The sequence below is a fragment of the Charadrius vociferus genome, unplaced genomic scaffold (genome assembly GCF_000708025.1).
Source record: "Charadrius vociferus isolate BGI_N301 unplaced genomic scaffold, ASM70802v2 scaffold514, whole genome shotgun sequence".
Lineage (NCBI taxonomy): Eukaryota > Metazoa > Chordata > Aves > Charadriiformes > Charadriidae > Charadrius > Charadrius vociferus.
The window spans coordinates 2,172,629-2,196,071 of NW_009648118.1; the positions used below are offsets into that span (position 1 = coordinate 2,172,629).

Sequence of the window (23,443 nt, forward strand, 5' to 3'; positions counted from 1 at the left end):
GTAGCACATGTCTATGATAAAACTGCCAAGAGGAATGTCACTGAATTTCTCTAGTGCATGTTTTTTGTTCAGCTTTTTTTAGTATAGTATCCAGGGTTGGCTTGGTTGGATGTTTGAATGAGCTTCTAGGAAAAGACTTCGTAGTCTGGGCACCACGATAAAAGCAATGGTGGGAACTGGCAAACTGATAAAGGTTGGCTGAACTGTGGAAACAGTGGATAGCTGGAGTCTCGTGTCATTTGTGGTTAGCTGTTGTATCACTGTACTTAAATGAAATAACTTCATTAGGTAACAGCATGTGATGTAACTTTCTCCCAGAATAAAAATTGTCTGCAAACATTTGTTCAGGTTTAATGCAGCCCTGTCAGGGTCCTACAAATGGATGTAAAAGTAATTTCATACAGTTAATTAAATGATGACATTAGCATCTGCATTGGTGAATTCACCCAGTAGCCTTAAATCAGGAAGAGTGCTCTAGTTCTCTATTTATTGTAAGTGGAGCAGTCAGGAAGGGAGGTGGGACATATGAGACAGTAGAGTATGTGAGCCAGGAGGGCAGGGAAGGACTGGCTGTACGTGTTTGTTCTCTAGTCCCAGCTCTTGCTTCCTCTCTCCTTCATTATCATCTATTGTGATGATTTTTTTTTTTTTCCGAAAGAGCTTCAGAAAGTAACCAGTACTTTCCGAAACACAATATTCTTCGTAAGATTGCTGGAAATCTGACATGGTTCTGTCTTTCATTTTAAGAGATCTACTCAAAGGACACCATTATGTCTGCACTGTGAGCAAAGAAGCGGTCACATTAGTTAAGATGGTGGTAAAAATAAGCTAACTAGAATTGGCAGCCAAGCTTGATCTTTCTTTCCCCTACAGATTTGTATTTTGATTTGGGTTATTGTGTTGATATTCCTTTTAACAGCTCTACTATTAAACTGCAAGATAATATGTTTCTAATTGAAAAGATACTCTTTAACAGTCAGCATCTCTGAGCAGAAGTGTACTGAAATCTCCAAGAATACAAGAGCATCTGAACATGATATGCTGACAATTCTTTTAACTATGAGGGATGACAGAAAATCTTGCTTAGAGAGGATTTATTTGCAAAATTAATAGGCTCGGGAGGCACTTTATACCTGGCTCAGTAAGAGAGGCACAGAGCACATCAGTATTTTGAACAGGAAACTTGTTTTCAAATGCTTTGAAAACAAGTGAAGGCTGTGCCAGACTGATACATTAATGCAATAGTTGATGTGTCAGTCAGACTAATGCTAACTGAGAATCAAAGCTTTGTCATTAATGCTGTCCCTGGTTGTGTGATTGGACCTTACACCTCTGGCACTATTCCAGAATCACTTGACAACCTGCAAAGCAGGTGCTTGAGCTTCAGAAAGGATTCATGAGCAACTACTTCTGGTTGGTTAGTTTGTCCCCTGGTTTTTTTTCCGCATGTTCCTATTTTTTTTCTCCAAATCTCATCTCTCAGGTTTTTTTTTCACTTTATCTTGAAGCAATCTTGTTAAGTTGAAACTGTACAAAGTAATCTGCTTAGATGCCTTCATTAAATTGCCAAGGGATATTTATGTATTGCATCAGTCCTTTTATTGCAAAAGTGTTTGCTCCACTCCCCGTGGGATCAAACGGGGAAGGCTGGCTCTGTCTGCACAGCAGCGCTGTACTCCCTTGCCGCTCTGAAGGCAGCAGAGACGCCTGTAACCTCCGCAGTGTTTACGAGTCCAGCGCTGGATATGTAATGTGGTTTCCTCTGACAGGAGATGATTGTGTACTGTGAAGGGATTGAGGTTACAACATAACTAGGAATGTTGAATCAACGATGTAATTCTTGGACCGTGAATAGCGGCGAGGCAAACGTGAGATTTTAAAAAATTCAATATATTTCATCCTCCTGACTGAAATTGCAGACACTAAGAAATGCTGCAAGACCCTTTAGTTTATAAAGCTCAAACTGGAGCTGCAGAGAGGGGAGTTTTTGCAATGAAAACTTTGAAAGGAAGAAAAAGACCAAATAAACATAGGGAAAATGGGTTTGTATTCACCAGTACTTGAGAGTGAAGGAAATATGAAATCCATGTTGCAAACAAAAGCAGTCAATTCTCATGTTAGAAATGTTACCGGATAGGTAGGATGAGAGAGATCTTGCATTTTATGAAAGTATTTATTTAAAGCCCAGAGTGAAGAGTGTGCTGGAAAGCAAGCCACAGAAGATGTGAAGGTGAGGATGAAGTCCAAAAGGCTGTATGCAAGGTTATGGTGCTAGAAATGAACCTGGGAGGTGCCAGGGTCTGCTCTGCAGTGCTACTGAAATAACGCTTTCTCCTAGTTAGTATTCCAGGAAGTGTTTATAAGAATTTCTAAATACCTTCTTTTGCACCTGTCTTTTAAGTTTTGGTGAGACTTCAAAGTGCATATTAATTTGTTGTTGTTGTTGTTTTAGTTGACAAGGGCAAGCAGCGGAGTCCCAAGAGCTCCTGTATACAGGCTCAAGCCTCCACAGACGTTCGTTCGCCTGGCACAAAAACAGCCGAGCTGACACAGTACAAATCAAAATGTGAGACCCAAAATGGAATCATCCTGCAGCTGAAGAAGTTCCTGACAAGCAGTAACCAGAAGTTTGAAGCGTTAACGGTTGTGATCCAGCACCTGCAGTCTGAGGTAAAACCTCACAGCTAATCAATTTTGGCTTTAATTTGTTGAACTCTTCTCAACAAGGGCTTCTGAAAATACTAATATAGTGATGCATAACATCTGTGTTTCTATTCCAATGACTTCTGTTTTCCTGGGGAGGTAGCAATAAACCTGCTCTTGGCATCAATTGGATAGGAAAAAATAAAACCCCTGACACTGCGTTATATGGCCTCTTTGCAGCTTCACATCCTTTTTAGAAGATAAGTTTTTAAATGTTTGTAGTCAAAGAGTCCTTCAGGGCCGAGTACCTTTCCAAGTATACACTTCAAGTTCTGCCCTTGTAGGAAAGATTAGTTTCAACAGATAATCTGCATGACCTTGCTTTGTTGTCTGACATTGGATAAAGAGTATATAAGGAGTAGATATGTTTGAGTTATTCAGAATAATGTGTGAGTTATAATGGTTATTATTGAATCCTGCATTATTGGTGGCATCTTAAAATTATCAACATTACCTTTAAAAAAAAAAAAAATTTTAGAAATGCACCTGGAATTTAGAGTGGAATTGATCTGATGTTTTTAATGTTTATTTGTTCTAGTCTGACATACATCATGATCTAATCAGTTTGATACTACACTAGAAACTTTTGGTCTTATTTGAAAACTTTTGAGAGAAGAGAAGTCTGAAGTTAAGGAAATTACAGCAGTTATGCATTTATGCTGCAACTGTTGATGCAGGCTTTAATAGCAGTTTCTCTTGCATTTATAACAAACGTTCCAAGATTGGTATCGATTTTATTTCTGCTGTTCCGATAGGCAGTGATTTTATAGTCTGGTACACAAAAAAACCACTGAGTTGTCTTAATATGCTGCCAGAAACGTAACATCCTCTACTTGTGGGATAATATCTTTTCACTCTCATTTCATCTAAAAATACTGCATTTAAGTCCAAGATTGGTTCAGCTTTGTAAGAGCACTGGCTCTTAGCCAGTTTTGTGGGTTTGCTTTGGTTGGGTTTTTTAAACTCTTGATTGGAACACCTTTCTCTGCTAAGGAACTAGTTTAAGATCTTCAGAGCACTTTGTTACAGGGTTTTGAATGCCTGTCATATAATATGAAATTGTGAAATTTATATGTGAAATTCTCACTGCTAAACTTCTGTGCAGTCTAATTACTGCATAATAAGCACCTTGATTTTCGGTAACTTTGATAATTAAATGTCTTGGTCTAGATTCTTCTATCAAATATTTTGTATTTCAACTTTTTAAAATTCAGGAATACTTTATCAATGTCATATTTAAGAAGCCTGTCATACATATTTGCTTCTTCCAGGCTATTTTACAGGTTACTTAGTCTAAACATGATTTTTTTTTTTGATAATGGGAATGGTTATTAAAAAAAAAAGACAAAAGTGGTGTTGAAGATGGAAGGAAAAGAACTGCATGGAGGACACTAGTAATCTTGCTCCTTCTTTCTCTTCGTTATTCTTTTGTAGGTGGAAAGAGCAAAGATTTTATTTCTATCAAATCATATAAAATTAGTAATCTTTCGGAGTTAAGTCTAAGCACAGGACACTGGGCTAAATATGACATATTAATGTACTTTCATACCAGTAACTGGTATTGAGGTGGTTCTCTCCTTTCCCAGGGGAAGACAAAGCCTGCTGAAGAGTTCTTGTGTACTTACCATAGGGGTGAGGAGGACTTTTCTGCTGTGGTTGGATAAGGAATACCCCGAATCTGGTAGTTAGCTGGTGGGAAAAATATCTTGCAGGATTTCTGTGTTTTAGGGAACACTGAAGAGTTGTGTTGGTTTTGTGGTTTGTTTTGGTTTTGTTTGTTGGTTTGGGTTTCTTCTCTTCTGGTGAGGTGTGGAGTCTGTTATAGCTAACTTAATCTCAACTGGCCGTACGTTTATTTTTATCAAGTATCTCTTGGGGACCCCTTCGATGTAGTTTTCAAACTCTTTGAGTAAACTCAGGGACAAGCTTGGAGTTAGGTTTTAGCATGTAGATCAGGGGCTCATAGCTTAGCTACTGCAGAGCCAGCTGAAAGTAGCTTCAGCTCTTCTAGTTAAAAAACCCAAACAATAAATTGTGCTTAGCTGATTACATGAAGAACAAAGCTGTTCTTCCATTCCTCTCGGTAGAGCAAGTGTGAAGTGACACGATGCAGCGTAAGCTGATGAAACGGCTTGCTGTAACCAGAGGAAGGTCCTGCTCTGGACTCCTCTGGTGCTGGTCTCTCTCCGCAGGAGGTTGATTCAGCATGCAACTCCCAGAATCACAGAAAGCTTTTTTTTTTCTTTTTCCAAGATGTCCTCAATGCATTTCTGCACAAAAGTTTAAAAGTTGCTTCTTATGAGCTCTTTTTGAAATGGGATAGCTGCAAACAAAACCGGGGCTTGCTGGCCAGGGCTTCTGTCAAAAATGTGGCCAGTCCACCTGGTGTGAAGCTGCGAGGCTGCTGCCAAAGGGTTAAACGAGATTGAGCAATGCTGCTGTGCTCTTTCTAGCCCAGCCGGAATCTCTCCCAAAACTACCTGAGCTCAAACCTGTTTGTTGCAAGTGTTATCTTGGAGCTGTCAATATTAACACCTGGCTCTAATAATACCTTCTCACTTGAGCTGTCAGGGTTTGTCCAGGGGATTTCTGTGCTTAACTATCTTTACCAAGAGTCTTCTGAATTTTAAAATCCTAAAAACCCAATTTCGACCTCGCGGGAGCTACTGTTGTACTGTTTTAATACCAGATGGCAACCCTCTTGGCATCCAGAGTACTCGATGGCAATAAACAGTGTGGCTGGTGAGAACGTTGTGCTGTAGTGAGGTTTTTTTTCTGTCGTTAGACAGCTGTATGTGCATTAGCAGTGTTAAAACGTGTGTCAAACTGCGGGCTAATCACAAAAGCAAGCTTAGTCTTTCTAGACTACTGCGCTCCCCCTGATCCCTGGGTAATTCCTGTGACTTCATAACTATTTTCCTGTTTTTTTTAAGTTCAAACGAGAAAGGAAAAGTGGTAGTACAGAGGAAATGGTGAAATCAGCCATTTACAATAAGTGCGTGATGTGCCAAGGAAAGCCATCTTCTGTTAACTGCATTAAGCTCTGAAACTTGCACCGCTGCATTTGAGTTGATCTTTTAACTTCCCCTGGTATTCATTTTGCATATTAATTTTGAATTTATTTCTTGTCCCTTCAGTAACAGATGCGTTCACAGAGGCTTTAAATCTGTGGTTTAGCCATGTCTGTGGTAAGTCAAGCCGTGGCTGGCACTCCTGCAGCCCTGCCCTCTCTTCCCTTGCCCTCATGTCTGCACGGGCTGGTGCTTGTCTGGCCTTGAGGAGCCAGTTCAGGCATCTAGTCAGGAAGAAAAAGAAATGATTATGGGTCTAGTTTTATAGGTCTGTCCATACCCAAAATGTTATGGCTATGTCCCACACAGTGGTTCACTGTGGGAAGCAGTGGGAGTGAAGGTCCACTGGGGTTGGGGTGGGGTGGGAACATGGCCCAGGAGGTCTGCAGCCATGGGTAGGAGCCAGATGTTCCCTTGGGAAGGAAAATCCCAAACTCAGATTGTTTTTGTGATGCTCCGCAAAAGTACATCAGAAGCTCATGAGCCTGAGGCCATGGGGACTCCTGCGTGTGCATCTACTTCTCTCCTCCTGAGGGGTGCTCAGCCCCTTCCCCTGCCTCAGGGCTGCTGGCCCTGCGGGGCGGCGTGAGCTGGGGAGTTTGAACCTCTAACTCACTGCTGTACGTAAACTCTTAGATCTTTGGGGGCAGAAGCTGTTTCTTTTAGCAGCACAATACTAGCTTGGTTTTAAATCTGGTTTTGACTGTTCAAGGGAGACTTAGCTTTCGAGTGAAAAGGCAATATATTGTTAGAGTGACTTGAATGGCTTTGTGACTGTGCAAAGTGAATTGACAAATACTGCCTTTTCATCCTCTCATTTTAGTGCCTAAATTGCCACATTCAGAACTACCCAGGCTGTTTAAAAAAACTAGATGGTAAAATGTTTAATTGTTAAACACCCATTTCTGTTCTTCTAGTTTAATAAATGAATCTAAGTGTTTTGAGAGCTCTCAAGAGATTCTGCTGTAGAAATGAGCTTCAGATTTGTGTCTGTGCCACAGGGAGCTACAGAGGTGAGCAGAAACCAGATTTCACTGTTGGTGCTTCTCTTGGTATGGTTACAGGAAGACTGGTATTTACAGTTCAGACTTGGAAATGACTGTGGTGACATATTCAAGAAGTTTCCTTCATAGAGGGAAATGCCATTTGAGAGGCTACAGAGCCTTGACGATAATATGTGGATACCACTAATTGTGGATGTGACACGGGAAGCAACATAAGTAATGTGCTAGAAATTCTCTGGCTGCAGTATTTCTGGGTGGAAATAGAAATTAACCATTAGTACCTGAGCTTCTGTAACTGGCATTTCCTGCTAGTGTGAATGACTGTAAGAGTCGAGGTGCTTGTTTTCTTGGGAACTTCTTCACACTTCAAAGAGTTGTTTTCCATCTTGGAATACATGGACACATGCATCAGAAAAAATTGTCCTGGCCTTTGTGGAAGTTCAGCAGAAAATATTTATCAAATGAGAAACGCATATCTTGCTTAAGCAGCAGGTGGTTTGCATCGCTAAACCCAAAACCATTTATAGTGGAAGGAAGAGTTTGGGAGCAGTCATATTTCTGGCCTATAAATCCAAAATGTATTGGCAGGCCTATTGTTTAGAGCAGTTGTCTTTGAGTTAAATTTATAGTTCTGATTTTCTAGAATCTAACGTCAAACTTGGCCGGTTCTCATTAGGATTTTTCATCCAAAGTATACTTCTGCTCTTTAAATCTGGCTTCCCAAAATAGAGACATAACTTTTTACAAGAGAGAATAAGGATATTTAATTTAGATAATTTTGGGGGTTTAGATTTAAAACAAAACCACTTAGAACAGAAGCCAAAAGATAGTATCTTGAATTTAAGAAATTCAGTATTTTCTGTTCATAAAGGAGAGTATTTGAGTCCTAACACAATAGCTTCTCCCAGCCAGGCAAAGCTGGGCTGTAGCAGTTGGCACCTGACAGGTAGCTGTTGGAAAGCAAGGAAGCTTAAATGATGCTCAAGGTCCCTGTAACACATGACTGCTGATGCATAAGAATATTTTTGGCAACAGCTTGAAGATTTGTGAGCTCTAACACCCAGAGAAAGATTTTAATCCATTAATTACTGTGAAACTAGGCTCTGGTGGAAATAACTTTTTAGAAGATGCCTCAGTTAAGCAATTTATTGGGTACATCTGGGTATTCAGAATGGGTTATGGCTGGAGAGAATCAGGAGTCCTGTCCTGTAGCTACTCCCGGCAAAAGGTGTCTTGAGAAAAGACACCTTTGGCTGAAACAAGCTATGTGTTTCAGGCAACCAGTGGTGCTTTCCATGAAGAAGTTCTCATTACTACCTTGTTATTTCTTTTTTTTTTTTTTTCAAGATGATGCAGAATTAATGACAGCAGCAAACTGGGTGTATCTATTATAAAATCAAAATTAAAGGGAGCAGTTAGTAGAAGAAAGAAAATAACATCTTTACTCCTTGTTTCCCTCTTTTGTTTTGTACTTCCTTTTCAGATGAAATTCTCAACAGCCTTAAAAATGGAATGACATAAAGAAAATACTGTGATATTGTGCTTAAGCATATGATCTCATATTCTAACATTTCAAAGAACTTTAGAAACATAATTATCATTTTATAGATGGGAGAAGTTGTGACACTGTAACTTGCCAAAGCTGCATGGTATCTGATGGGGACTGTGTCATACTTGGATGAAATGAACTGAGACAAAAACTTTAGAAAATACTGAGAAATAAGTAAGTACTATGGGTAATTTTTTTTAATGAGATAAAGTTTTACAGGGAAGGAAGGGGTCATTCTGTGTAACATGTGAAAACTAATATTGGAGTTCAGAAATCCCGTAAAGTATAAAACAGGCCGTTACAGAGAAGTGAAGTTAAATAGCCCATATTACTGCATCTGGCCCTAACTTTGTAAAGCTATTACAGGAAGGTGGATATCGCTTCTAATTGGGAAAACAAAGATCCCATATGAGCCTAAGATCCCATGTAAAGCTTGTAAAAGCATAAAGAGCCTGTAAGGATACGATCCATGTTAAATAGGTAGTGACTCACAGGAATCCTGTTTGGCTGGTTCTCTGCTCTAGTGTTTCACATACTAAATGTCAGGGAATAACCATCTGATGCTCCATAAATGTACCTAGCAAAGGAGAGAAGTAAAATATTAGAAACTACAGTGAGTCTCTGTCAGCTAATCACATAATCTTTGTATTCTTGAGGCTTAATTGAATTCTATTTGAAGTAATAAGTCAAGCTGAAAACCGATTGCTTTATTTCCTTTGGTAAGAAGGTAATGCATAACACTAACAAGGCCAAGAGTAACTCGGAAGTAGTCATCTCACCGTGTATTTATTGATTTGAGATGGTTAATGACATTTTCACTTTATTGCAGTAATAGTCCGCTGCTCCTTTCAAAAATATACATGGAGCAGAGGGTGTAAATCTGGTTTGTTGTGCCACTTCCTTGGCTCATTTCTTTAGCTTGCTTTTGCATCTGAGTGATGTGAAAGAAATGGCATTTCATGGGGTTTTTAAGCGGGGTAGGGGGCAGGTGAGTTTTAAAAAAATATTATTTCTAAAATTGCTGACTTCTAATTAGAAGATTTATTTAGAGGATTGGGTTTTGTCAGCAAAGAAGGAACAAGGATCAGTAGAAATACTGTAGTATAAGGGCCAAAATAATCAAAGCAAGTGTCATACTGCAAAGCGGATATGAAGGGCCCTTTTGTTACCCCTTCATAATTACCTCCAGGCTGTAGCTGATGACACATGAGTGACTGGAGTTTATGCAAAGATGTGACTCAGTTTCTACATCACAGCCAGTGATGCTGCTCATCTTTTCATGCCTGGTGCAGCACAAGGATGGAGTAGACTCCAGGTTCTAGTGCTTTGTCCATAAGAGGAATATCTCCTTGGATGACAGAGATTCATCCTATATTGGAATCTGTTGACAGCTGAGATTGTACCAGTATGAAAAAAAATACTGAAATTATGCTCTTTTCATCTTCTGTAAGGTCTAAGCACACATTACAGAAGTACTTGCAAATAACTATAACTTATTATTATGTTTTTAAGATGTTCAGTGTTTCTCTTGGTTTGATTTTAGGAGTAAGTACTTGTGGTTTGACAGAAAATGGCTTTAAAGAACAGGCTTTCCTTTCCCAGAATAAAATTAATTTGGCACTGTATATGACAGTAAAACACATTTAAGTGCTTCCCTTCTTTGCTGCGCTGTTGAATTTGTTTTATGTGCTCTGAACACATTTTATTTGGTCTGGTCTAATAAAATGCTTTTTAAAAAAAGCATCGTAATGTTTTTCTATTTAACAGTTAATGTTCTCCTTTAAGTTTTGACTCTTGAACTGACTTGTTTACAAAGCATATTGCTGATAAGACGAGAAGGCTGATGTACAGCCTTCCAGCTCAGAGATGTTTCCACCTGCCAGTCCTGCCTGTGGCAAGTACAGTTGCTGCCCGCCTGCGTGCCGGGAGTGCCTGGTACCAGCATCATCTCAGCCTTTCGCCACCTTCCCTGGGCAGGGACGGTGTCGCATCCCAGCATTAAGAGGGGAATGTTTCAGTATGGTCGCTATATGTTTGTGTCATGGGAAAAGTCCCACGACATGACCTGATTCCCTGGGATATTTCAGGATCTAGAAGTAGGTTGTGTCTGTTCCTTCGCGATGTACTAGCGCTTTGCAGGTTTTTGGTTTGGGCAATGCATAATGCTTCTTCTGAACCTGTTAATGGATAGGAGGTATAAGGCTTTGCATGAGTACACCTTTGAGGAAGATCTGGAAACATTAATCTGAGGATGAAAAATTAAGTGAGAGGGTTTTGGTGAATGACAGAAGCTTGCTAAGAAGTTTGAAATGCCACATAGTTCCTGGAGGAGGTGATACATTGCATGGGGTAGACTGGGCAACTGTGATAGGTAGCTTATCACATAGATACTGGTGTGACATAGCTGTTTGAAATTAAAAAAAAAAAACCAACCACAAACAAACAACCCGCCCATATAAATGTGAACTTTTCAGTAGTGGTTCTTGGGAATTCATCTTTCTTTAGTACAACTCCAAAAGAGTACGTGTTTTGTTTCCAGAAGGAGTGTGGTTGTTTAAAATGTGAACTGTGATGTGTGGATAATTACTACCAGATGTTAGCTTATTTGGACACGCATAGCTGTTGAAGGAGTTGTAGCTCTTTAACACGGAGGAAAAACTTGCACAAGGTGAATACGTTTTTTTTGGCCAGGCTACCTGTGGCTCTCAAAGCCTTGACCTGCAGGCAAAGCATGGGGCTCCAACACTAGGGCCACCTCACCTGGCCAGCAGCAGGACTGCGCTGGCAAACCTGAAAGGGTTAGGCCGGCTGGTTGCACATCCTCTCAAAGAAATAAAGAATTGCCAGTTTGCCATAAAACTGCATGCTTCTGGATTTGGGATCTGCGAAAGGAGCTGTGGGATGCTTGCGGAATACCTGCCCATTCCAGCTTGAGAACTGCTCATAACCTGAACTCTTGGAGGTATCTTGTCTTTCTCACATGAAGATTTGGTATAGGTACATAGCCAGGAAGGCTGGTTGCTTGTGTGCTTGGTATAAATACCTTTTTTGTACATTCTGGGATGTGGACTTCTGTTGAGCTTCCTGCTTTTAAAGCAGAGTGATGGAAACTGTTCCAGATGTTGGTACATCTTCACCCACCCTCACTTGTATTTAAAATGACCCTAAGCTGGTCTGTTTGAATCTCAAGTTGTAGCAAAATAGCTGGTTGCCAGGAAGAATACTCTTAAGCCTGTAACTGGGCTGTGTAACTGCCAGTAACACAAACAGGAATGACAAATTTTGTAATTTATTCCATTCCTGACTGGGACATTTTTGACATCTTGAAATTGTCCTGTTCTCTAACCCCCTACCTTGGACCCTTTTTTTTTTTTTTTCCTATCCAGTTGTAGTGGGGTATACCTCACCTTCCCAAGTGTCCTTGCTATGGGGTACACATCCCCCTGAACTCACTTGTCAAAAATTTCAAAATGTGTGAAGGATTTCTAACTGCCTAATCTTTCACAGGACAAGAAATGTCCAAGTCTCTTTCTTTATGCTGATAACTCTTTTTTGTAGCATCCAATAGTAGAGGTGCACCGCCCCGATACTGCCTGTGGCAAACCTTTTATCCCCAAACTCTGTTCTCATTCCTCCCTACATCTTCCTTCTTTAAGGTAAGGGGAATGTTTTGGCTAAAGCACAACTGTATTTCTTATGCACCTACAATAGATTCCTTGGAAATAAGAAAAGTAGGTACCCAGTAATCCTACGTGATCTTGGCGTAAACTCACATATTGTGTGAGAAACAGCTTTAAATTGGTATGAAGACCCTCCTTGAGTCTGACAACTAAGCGAGGATGATCCCTATTGCCAGACTTACATGGATAAATGAACAAGGCCAAAATTGCTCAATCCTTTGTCTTCCCACGAGTCTTCTCTTTCAATTTCTGATAGTGATTTTTCAACTAGAAGCTTGTGAAGCATGAACTGGAAGATTGCTCAATATTCCATCCCAAAGTGCATCCCTACCTGTCTTTAATTTAAACACTGAAGATGGCCTTTACTGGATTATTCAAGTGGCCTTTGGTATTTCACTACATTTAGATTTCAGGTCTTGGAAACTTCCATGTTTTCTTGGGGAGGCCCCTGTACCCGGAGCTTCAGTTCTCGCGGAACTTAGATAAAAGTGTGCTAAATTAACTGCTAGTTAGTCAAACTATTTCATGTGACTTCTTAACCATATGAGCAACTTCTTCTTGTTATTTTAGGCTGGCAGTCTCTATGGCTAGCTTTTTCTGAATATATCCTTTAACAGGAGCTGGTGATACAAGTCTGTCTGGATTTCTTGATTTGCAAAACTATGAACGGACAAGCGGGAGGTTGAGGCGCAAGGTTAAACAGCACCAGTAAAAAGCAAAAGGGCTTAAGAGCAGCAGAAAGCAAGAAACATTTTTGCAAAAATAAATTAGGAGGCAGTGTTGTTTTATTTTGGTTTGGGTTTTTAGTCCCAACCGCTGTCAGTCTTTAGTATATTCTGATCTCGTATGTCCTTTTCTCATCAAATTGTTTTAGGTAGAGACACATACAAAATGGGTGGACTATGAAGCAGGCCTTCTGGAAACACTGACCAAAACTCTTAGTGTTCCCAAAGGGCCTGCAGTGTGGTCCAGCCACGGGGCTGAGGGGGGAAGGTTTGAGATGTTTTAGTAACAGAGGGGGCTGGAAGCAGTCAGGGTCAAGGATGACTGAGAATTAGAATAAAGGATAAATATGCAAACCAACGGGAGGAGGCACATTAAAAAATAATAAATCTCCTAAGTGAGTTTATAAACTAATTTAGTAATGGACCACGGGTGCTGGAAAAGCTTTGGAAAATCCCATCAGGAGCCTGCAGCGTGGAAATAGAAGTGCTTTGGTAGTTTAACTTGCTTGCAAATCCACTACGTGGTTGTGCCTCAGCGTGCGAGGATGGGGCTCAGATAACTCACTGCAGCATTCACGTTTTCATCGGCGGCTGCTGTGTCCGTAGCGGGAACTGGCGCTGAAGAGGAGCTGACTCATCTCTCCTCCCTGCGCAGGGCAGCGGGGAAGAGCAGGGCCGGCCCTTGCAATAACCCAGCGCTCTGCTCTCCTGAGAATTTACCCTGCAGGGCGAGGCGTGGGTTTCAATCTTTGCCCACTGTCACTGCAAAAAGCTTCTAAGTGCTTAATGTAAAACTCCAACACGGCTACTTAATACCCTTACCACTGTGTCAGTGTCCAAATAACTGTTAAGACTGCTTAAAGTGGAGTGATTAAAAGGGGATCTTTCCCATGCAAGGTCAAAAATACAAATATTTCTAATAAAGGGGCGGCCCTTTCTTCTAACCAGCCTTTTCAGCTGCAGAATAATTTCCTATAACTTGCAGCAGATGAGAGTGCATAGCATAAAAATTACTCATTTTGATTAGTCTTGTGTCAGACCTTAATACACGACCGGTTTCTGGGTGCTCATTCCCTCTATTTTTTTTTCCTTAAGAATGGTGTATTTTACTGCTTTACTTGTCCTGCAGGCATGCAGTGGGTATTCCCCACCTCCAGGACGCGGTGCTCTTAAAGGGGTGACCTGGTGGGCGAGTGCTGCCGATAGCTGGGCTCAGGCTGTGGCAGGAGTGACGGGGGGCAAAGGGGGAACCTGCTGTAAAGGTGAGGTTTTCCCCAGGGGAAGATGTGTTCCCAAGGTGCAGGTGCGGCCCTGCCACTGCCAAACTCATCGACTGTGCTCAGGTGTGTAGCAGCTAATGGAAAAAATCAAAGTGATTTTTTTTGGGGGGGCCAGTGCATTATTTTTTTACTTATTTGCCCCTCCCCTCAACGTATCCTGGCTGAAGGAGAAGGATGCAGAGAGTTTCAAGCTCTCTGCCGCGCACAGGGGCTGTGAGCACGACCCTGGGCATTGACAGCAGCAAAGCTGCTCTGGCTGTGGCTCTCCCATTCAGCTCAGGCCTCCCGCTGCTTGTTTGTGCATCAACAAATGTAAGTGTGAAAGCAGCGTCTCGCAAGCCTGAAAATAAGGCTAAAAATAAGCTCCGACATCCGCAGAGGAGGGCAGCGTTCCCTTTCGCAGTCCTGGCTGCCGTTGGAGCGAGCGGAGATCGATCGGTCTCGTGTCTGGGGCTCGCCTTTCATAAAAGAAGGGCTGTGGCTTTAAGCGATCGCTGGCTGCTTGTGCCAATTGCAGAAGCTGCAGTATCTGCCGCTGTCGGGAGCGATCGGCGCGGAAGTCGGATAACCTGGGGAGAGGCAAGGTCCAGCGTCACGGCTCGGCCACACCAGCCCAGCCTGGCTGGTGGTGCCACCACCTGCGTGTCACCGATGAGTGCCGGGGGGCCGCCGGAGCTGGAAGATGGGCTGCTCGAGCAGCAAACTCTGCCTCTATTCTCAGTGCGCTGCAGCAAGGGTAATTAGGATTTGTTTCGCAGGGAGCTGGTCGGGAGCAAGGTGAAAAGCGTCTTGGCAGTGGGAAGCCTGGACCTTGTCCCCTCGGCACGGTGGCCATGGGTGCGAGGTGCCGGTCACCGAGCCCTGGAGCGGCTCGGCCCGGGGCAGAGGGGCCAGCCGCTGGGCAGAGCGGGGAGGTGGGCGCTGCTGCTTGTTGCGAGTGTAGATGGGTTACGATTCTCTCAGTATAAGGAACATCAATCTGTCTTAAGAACTGTGATCTGTGGGGTGGGTTGTATTCAACTTTGTGCAGGGCTGTGCCTTTTCTTCAAGGAAGACTGAGCATTTAGCAAAGTCTTTGGGTTTGTGTTTGAGTAAGCTCAAGATAAATATTTAATGCATGCCTCTTTCGCGTATATACTGTACTTTTGTGCCCTTGACAGCTATTAGTTGATTTGTTCTGGAGGCTTGTGTTGCTACACCCATCATAAAATATATAATTAATTGCTGCAAAGTAGGATTTTAATTGCAGTGTTATCCTGGTAAAAAACCCTATTCTTTGTTTTAAAGTATAACTTCCTTAACAACAGAAGAACATCTGTGTATTTTGTAACAGCAGAACTGTTATCCTAAATGATTCATATCTTGGCTTCTTGCTCCTGCCTCTTGTTTTGCTACAGAACACATGTAAGTTAATTATTGGAAGGTGCCCTGCTCAGATCACTAGGAACTAAATGTTTGGGTTTGTTTGTTGTTTTTTTCTTTCCTCTGCAGAGGGAGGAAGCACTGAAGCAGCGTAAAGAGTTATCTCAAGAACTAGTTAACCTTCGTGGAGAACTAGGTAAGTATTGATTTTTGTATTCTTCATGAGAACAGAAATGCAGCAAAACAGATCTGTGGAAAGACAGATGCCCCGGTGTTGTAATGGCAGGCATTTAATTCCCTGACTGGATTCTGCTGGGATGCTTTAATCGCTGCATTTCTCTGGAGCCCTGACAGCGTGACCCCAGGTTCACCGAATTCCTGGCACTGATGTGACTGCGCCTAGCGGGGCCTCCTCGCAAAACATGCGTCTGGTGACCAAAGCACTCACTTTCTTAAAAATGGGAGGCTGGCTGACAGTATATATATACTTCTGTTTGGCCCCGAGTTTATTTGTACGCTGTCTTCTAGAGACTTGCTGGCAAAAATCTATAAACCTGTAAAATATACTGCGCAAAATCTGCTTTTTGCCTTAGTGGCGTGTAGGTGAGTGAGTGTAAAGTGAGCAGAAGGAAATGCAATCAGGCTAATGGGATTAAATCTTTGAACTCATCCTAGTGGACAGCTATAATGTGAAATGGAGCTATAATGTGCAGGGGCTGGTTTTGCCAACTTTGAAGCTTGATTTAATTGCATATAATGGTAACTTCATATAACTGATTTGAATTCAAAGCAGAATCATCTTGTGGAGCCCAAAATGTCATTGGATTGACAATGAGAGCACTTGAAAGTGAAGCTAGCGTTTTATAAAAGCACAGTTCTGTTACGGTGAAGCCCCTTTAAAAAAGAAAAAAGCTTTGAAAGCAGAAGTAAAATGTGTGGAGCAGTTTCAGATACGTCACTTATTATTGAAATGTTTATTTTCACATGCTTTGGAAGTTGGGTATTGTCTCAGCCAAACTTGAGTGTGAATGTAGCTCTTGTTACATGCAGGTGGTGCATTTAATGTTCAGATTTACTTTTTAGCACTGATTAATCAAGGCAGGCGTTCCCTGGCAGTGAGTCCGAGCTGGGAGCGTGGTGGGGAGGGAGGGCTCTCCCCGTTCCCCAGCTGAAGCAACAGAGCGAAGCTGCTCCTCTTGTCACTATTACTGTCGTCCAGTTTAGAGGGTTTACAAGGACATATAGTGATAGGATGAGGTGTAATGGCTTCAGTTTGGAAGAGGGGAGATTTAGATTAGATATTAGGAAGAAATTTTTCACTCTGAGGGTGGTGAGGCACTGGCCCAGGTTGCCCAGAGAAGCTGTGGCTGCCCCAGCCCTGGAGGTGTTCAAGGCCAGGTTGGATGGGGCTTGGAGCAACCTGGGCTGGTGGGAGGTGTCCCTGCCCAGGGCAGGGGGTTGGAACTGGATGATCTTTAAGGTCTCTTCCAACCCAAACCGTTCTATCTTAAAATGCAGCTTTCTGGGACCTTTATTTGATGCTGCATAAAACTGCAAATGTGTGAATGGGGAATATCAGAAGCAGAGAATGCCTTGCAGCCTAAATAGATGAGAGTACCGAAGACACTGCAGAAATGTGTAGCATCTTCTTTCTTGGAAGCATAGTACTAAAAAGCTGAGGCTTTTCTCGAGCTTGGTGCAGTCTGGCATCTGTTGGGCTGCAGCTTTTAGCCTTCCTACCGACGCAGCACCTGGATTGCAGTTTTGCAGTTGTTTCAGGCAGGTCTCAGCCGGGGCTGCTTTGAGAGAGCCTGACCCTCTGCCTCCGTGTCCCCCTGTCCTGCCTTGTGCTGGTGCTGCTGCCCAGGCAGCTGTGCTGGGACCTCCGCCAGTTGAAAACTAGTGGCTTCAAGTGCTGTTTTGCCAAAGCTGCCAGGCCTGGCTCAGCGTGTGGCTGGAGGAGCGCTGGTGCCGGAGTGGAGAAAGGGGAAGGAGCAACAAGGTGGAGGGTTGTGTCTCCCATCAGCTGCCACTGGCACTTCTGTCACCCTAAAGCGACAACAACGAAACTAGAGTTTCAGTGTGGAAATGGGCTGCTTGCATTCCTACAAAGTTGTGTTTTAAATATTGTAAGTAAGATTTATTTATTTTTTTATGTACATACATGTAACTTTCTGGGCAAACCCATTTATTTACTTTATCATGGAAATAACTTCAGAAGGGTTGCTGTCACAGCAAGACAGTCTCTATTCTTCCATGTACCTGCAATATTATTTTTCTGTTATCAACCTCCATTCTATGTTTGCCACTTACCAGGAAAGGGAAAATTCAGCTTGGATGGGCAGACCAAAAGCTAGCTAGAACTTTTGTCCATTACCACTTTTTGTGGTGGTAGTTTGGTGGGGTTTTTTGGTTTGGTGTGGTGTGTTGTTTTTGTGTGGTGGTTTTTTTTTTTTTTGAAAGCTTAGTTCTTTCTAAGGGTGTCTCACTCTTAAATGAGCTTCCCGTAAACTTGTTACCTTCCTGCTTTGATTAGCTGCCTGCTGAGCTCATATGTGGAACTCCCACTGCAAGAATATGCCATTCAGTAGGTCGATAACTAGAAAAAACAACTTGACATGTAACTGAGCCTGATGGATGAGTGATGCCTGAGCACACAGAGCTGTCGGAAGGGATGCTGGCCGGTGTGCTGCTGGACCGGGCCGTCAGCCGTTCCCCTCCACAGGAGCATCTGAATGGCAGCCTCAGGCTCAGTCCCCTCTAAGCTTTTCTAGGCCATGGTTTCAGTGAAGCATTTATCTTCCTGCAGTTCCTTTGTCTCGACACTGTCACGCATCTACCCTGTCTGTACTTCTCAGGATGGAAAGGGAGTGGATTTAATCACAGAAATTAATAACTACACAGGTCTTCAATTCTATCAAGCTTTAAAATGATTTTTTTTAAAAAAGAGAAGGTAAAAAAAAAATAAATAAAGCCAGCCAGACCTCATTTGTTGACAAGGTGTGAGAAAAGCAACAGTAGCTTTAGCTGAAAATAATCTGTTTAAATACACACCTGCTAATCAGCTTTCTGTTGCCACTGTTAAATGGATATAGCCAAACTTAAGATTTCTGTAGGCTGTTTTGATGTAAGTATGGCGAGTTGATTCACAGTAGGGTCCTAGGCATAGGTTGGCTCAGAAAGTGAAGTACAGTTTGACTCTAATTTTGGCCACGTGGACGTGTGCACGTGTTTTGTGGAGTCCCAGCTGCCGTGTTCTTAATGCTGGTTGGTTTGCAGTTTGGGAAGGGGCAGTCGAGGGGGAGGACCCCGGTGTGCCCAGCTGGGTGTAGTCTGGTCCCTGCGTGTTGCTGAGTTTGAGAGGAACGTGGAGTCTCCTGCAGCTTCCACCCTGCACACTTTGGACTCCTTGGTTTCTTGCCTTGAAGTTTAATTGTGCGTGCTCCCAAGCTCCCCGAGTTACCTTGCATAACCAAATTGGCTTGCTGTCAAACTGTCCGTTTTGCTTGGTTATTCTGTATGACCCTTTCTACCAAAACCCTTTTTTTTTTTTCTTGTTTAATGATTTAAATAGGTGTCAGGATCCCAGAACCTGCCCTTGGCTGGGCAGACCGGGGTGGGGGGACGGTTACCACACACTGCCTTCTGATCTGGGCAGCTGGAAAGGCCTGCGAGGATTAGTGGTGATGGTGTGTTTGGGGATGGGCTTTTCCAGAGGAGTTCAAATTCATTAACAGTTGGGTTCTGAACTTGGGATTCCTTAAAATCTCCAGCCACGAAGGCTAAACTTTGTGGTTTGAATGTAAACGGGAGCCTGGGGCAGGTACGGATTGTGCTGTTTGGCACCTGTTTCCCTTCTTATTAAGATGCGAGCTAGTGCGTAAATTATTTCTGCTCACCTGCTTAATTACGTAAGCAGAAATTGCAAGAGCTGCGTATTTCTTCAGAGGTACGAAACTGCTCCTCTAAATTAATTTCACTCCAAATTGTTTCGGAGCCTCTTTGCCGCCGTGCTGGAGGTGCTCCAGCTCAGCCCTGCTGCAAACCGGCAGGTTCGGGGCTGGCGCAGCCCCTGCCCGCCTCGGCCCTTTGGACACGGCCGTTCCGGAGCTGGTTTCAGCGGGCCGGAGAGGCTGGCGCCTATCCTGCATAGCCAAGCACCGAGTCCTTCTCCCTTCCCTCCGTTTGCTGCATTGCGATTGAGAAACAACATTTTCTTCAAAATACCGTCATGCTTTTTTTTTTTTTATTCAATAAATGACCTTTAAAGTGTTCTGGAGGTTGGAATAAAAAAAAAAACCAAACTTTTGTTTTACAGACAGGTGGAGTGAATGTGATTTGGTTTTCAATTTTGATGATCTTTAAGAATACTTAATAGTAGGTAGATGTTTCTATCAGTTATTTGGGGCAGGGCCTGACTTGCCACGAGTGGTGCGCTTGCCTGCCTGCTCACACTGAAGGGTTTGCAGCATTAGAGGATAGGAACATACGTCCTGGCCGATATCTGAATGCTTCACATACGTATTGAGCCAGAGCCACTTCAGTGCAGCTGAAAGCATGCTTTTTTGGTCTGCCTCCCTCGTTTCAACTTGCCCAAGAACAAAAAGATGCAATGTGGCTTAACTTTGTGTACCGTTAGTCTCGTTATAGAAGTAACACCAAGAGAAACTTGGTCATAAACTTGAAAGCATGTTTGGGTAGAAGAAATTCCAATATTGAGAGAATCTGCCAAAACCATAAAATAATTAGATAACAATTTAAAATAAAAATTATATGGAGAAGGAAATGAACCTTTGTGCCTACAGTAGACTTACTGATCAACAGAACACATGCAATAGATCTTGCAGAGTGAAATGTAAAGTTAGAGCAATAAAGTGTTTACGTGCTGTGACATAACACCATGCTAGATACTTGATGTTTTCTGGTAATTATCCCCTTTTCACATCGCCCCCATCTATTAAAATGCTGCTGGTTTTCTGTCCTAGTGACCTCTGTAAAATTTTAGACAGTCTAATGGCTTTTCATAAATCATAACTAGACTAGGGAGTGACTTAGGCAATTTTATGAAGGTAACTCTGGTTTCAAAACAACTTAATTCAGGATTCAAAAACTATCTATATTTTATCTTCTTAGAGCTATGGTTATGGTGACTGTTAGGGGAATGTAAATTGCAAAATGCTTTTGTGTGAGCAGTTTAGCCATAAGGACTGCATGGGATGATGAATTGCTTTATAATTAGAATAAGAAAAAACAAAATTTTGTAAGGAGATACTGCACAATTGTAAGGTCTTATCTCCTGGCTACTTTTAGTGAAAATATGAAATAGATTTCTTGGATCTAAGGCAACTTTTGTAATCCTCTCCTTCAGCTGGTCCCCCTGTTCACGTGGTTTGGATCTGCTGCTGTTTGCACTATTGCAGGGAGTTGCCACGTGCCCGATTCTCCACATTTCTGTTTCGCAGTCATTTGGTTTATGGTTTTGGCACATACAGAGCTTTGCAATGAAACACCCATGGGGCAAATGGCCATTGTTAACAACTACATACGAATGTTAATTTTACATGTCAAAACCAGCATTTCTGATCTGAAGATACACTGTTGCCAGATCTCAGAAACTTCCTGCGATTGCCAGAGGTCATGGTTCTGCCCAAAAGAACCAGGCTCTTTGTTTATAATAAACAGATGCTAAGCCTAAAATTACAGATTAATCTTTCTCCCTATTGTAATAATACAGGGAGAGAGTGTGTTGTATGAGTGGGAGGAGAGGCTGGGACAACCAAGTGGGGGGAAAAAATATTAATGGCTTTGCTATTTGAATAAAGAAGTAAATCTTGCTTCTGGCTGCCAGCTACACCATCCCATATGCTCTGTCCTTAAAGTTTAAAACTGTTCAGTGTTACAGGTGAGATTGAACAAACTTAATGGACAAATGGATAGTGCATCTTTTCATCTCTGTGGCTTGACTTTTTTTCTCACAAATACTGTTGGACCATTTGTCTCCTGTTGTTTTCTTGCTCAGGGTCTGTGGTCATAGTGCATTGCATAAGGTGTGGAATTGCGGAGGGAAGCGCTTTAAGAAGGGAGAGGAAGCACAGTAGTTGTGTGCAAAAACTCTGAAGCATGCCCTTCGAGTGTCTCTGAAGTGGACGAGAAGTTGAAACAGATTTTGTGTGTACTGTTGGAAGAGTACACGTTCCAATTAGAAATTTGTCTTCCAAATTAAGCACCAGTTCAATAAGAACACTCTTGAGTAACCATTAAATTTGGTTAGTCAGGAGTTTTGCAGCATCCCCTTGCAGTGGATGAGTGGCGAAACTAAGGAATTACTTGTTTTCATGGCTTGTCACTTTCTTAAAACAAAGCAGTGTACAGTGATAAATTAGATGTTTCAGTCTGGAGATGGATAGGGATGTGTAAAATACTTGCTGCAGACACTTGAATCTCAAGTACGGGGACAAACTTCAGTTTCCAGGACTTCTTGTAACTTCAAATCAACAGTTCTTCAGTTGGTGCTTTTGTTGAAACTTCACATGTGCAGTTTCTTGCACCAGCATCATGCTGGTGTGAGTTCACTGGTGGTGTGGTGGTTTGGGTGACAGGGACTGAAGTCAGGCTTGCGATCTGCGAGGAAGCATTGCAGCCTCCAGCTTTGCGGAGGCCAGATGCTCCCTTGAAGGTAACAAAACCTTCAACTGCCAATGCAAGCTTCAGAAGTTTTTGTTTGCCTTTGTAAAGTTAGTCTTCTCATAAATCTGAATTGCAAACTGGCTGAACGAAAACTGATGTGTCTGTTTTCTTTGACAAAGGCGTGGTTTGCTGTTTGCTTTTTTCTGAAGCGTTCTGCATCATCTGAAGTTCGGCGTGCTGACGTTTAAAGATACGGCAGCGATAGGCAGCACATTCTTCCAGCTAAATGGAGGCAAACGGATGGCTCTGGCCTTACAAATGAAGAATTGGATGCTTGCTTCCTCCTCTGCTGGTTTTAAAGGAAGTGGATCATTTGAAGCATTTTGCTGCAGTTATTTCAAATGAGGCGTGTGTGTTGCCCGTCTCTCAGCTTTACCCCTCTTACTCTGCTCTAGATGATTGGATCCGTTCTGCGTGCAGTTGGCTGTGTACTGTCTGCGTTTGGCTCACTGCCTGGTTCTTATAAAATAATGTCCTCTACCTGTGATGTTTCCTCTTCCCCCAAAATGTGACAATACAGGCATATATATATAGCATATATATTCAATAACATTACACCAATGTGACGAATGTGTGAATGCTAATCTTCCATTCTATTTTTTTTTCTGAAGGAAGCAGTTACAGAAGTTTGTGGAAGGAATAAAGAGAGAGAAATAAAAATCTTTCTTGGTAGCGTTATAGGAAAATACAGAAAGCTGTGAAACCTGCTTGGGTTGCAGAGAATGTTGTGGTATGTTTCAGTTGAGCCTTTAGTTGCATCGTTGCCAGTCCCGGGATGAAGAGTTGGCTTAAATCTGTCCTGATCAGCAGATCTTTCACAGAGACCTAGCGCAGAGCGAAGCCTGCCGTTAGAACTGATTCGGGTAGACACAGATGTGCAGATGGATTTCCGTGCAGTGCAGCTCGCGCTCTTCCACTTTCTAGTTCAACTGCGGGTTCCAAGTGATGGCAGCGGGGCCAAGACCTCTTTACAGTTTCCTTAAAAGAGAGTGCAAGTATCATTCATCGAGTTACTCACTGGCTCTTGATGAGCTGTAGCAAAGAGGGAATGTGACCCGTGTGTAATGTGAGGCCCTCTGCCGGGGCAGGCTGCTTGCCCTAGAGCCCAGCCCAGTACTGCTTTGGGAGTCGGTCCTTGAAGATACTGTAATTCATGTCTCTTAAGGCTCAAACGCAGCTGCAATGAGAATTTCCTGTGCTGCCTGTACAAAACTCCTTGAATCTTCCCATGCTTTTACATAGAGTTTATATTTATGCTGCCTGGGCAGTGTGCCAAACTGCTATAAAGTGTATCTAGGCATGACTTCTCCCATATTTGATTGAAGATCGAGTTATTGTTTTAGCTGATTTTTTTTTTTTCTCTTAAGTAGACACTCATTTGT

The 23,443-nt window shown here is 42.5% G+C and overlaps 1 protein-coding gene across 5 annotated transcripts in view; it reads left to right on the top strand.

Moving 5' to 3' along the window:
- Nucleotides 1-23,443, top strand: part of MTUS1 (microtubule associated tumor suppressor 1) — a 92,530-nt gene that overhangs the window by 59,036 nt on the left and 10,051 nt on the right. For all 5 annotated transcript variants that reach the window (XM_009883911.1, XM_009883914.1, XM_009883913.1 and 2 more), the window contains 2 exons: nt 2,453-2,670; nt 15,504-15,570. In XM_009883911.1, the coding sequence (XP_009882213.1) occupies nt 2,453-2,670; nt 15,504-15,570 (285 nt within the window). The remainder of the gene's footprint in view (nt 1-2,452; nt 2,671-15,503; nt 15,571-23,443) is intronic.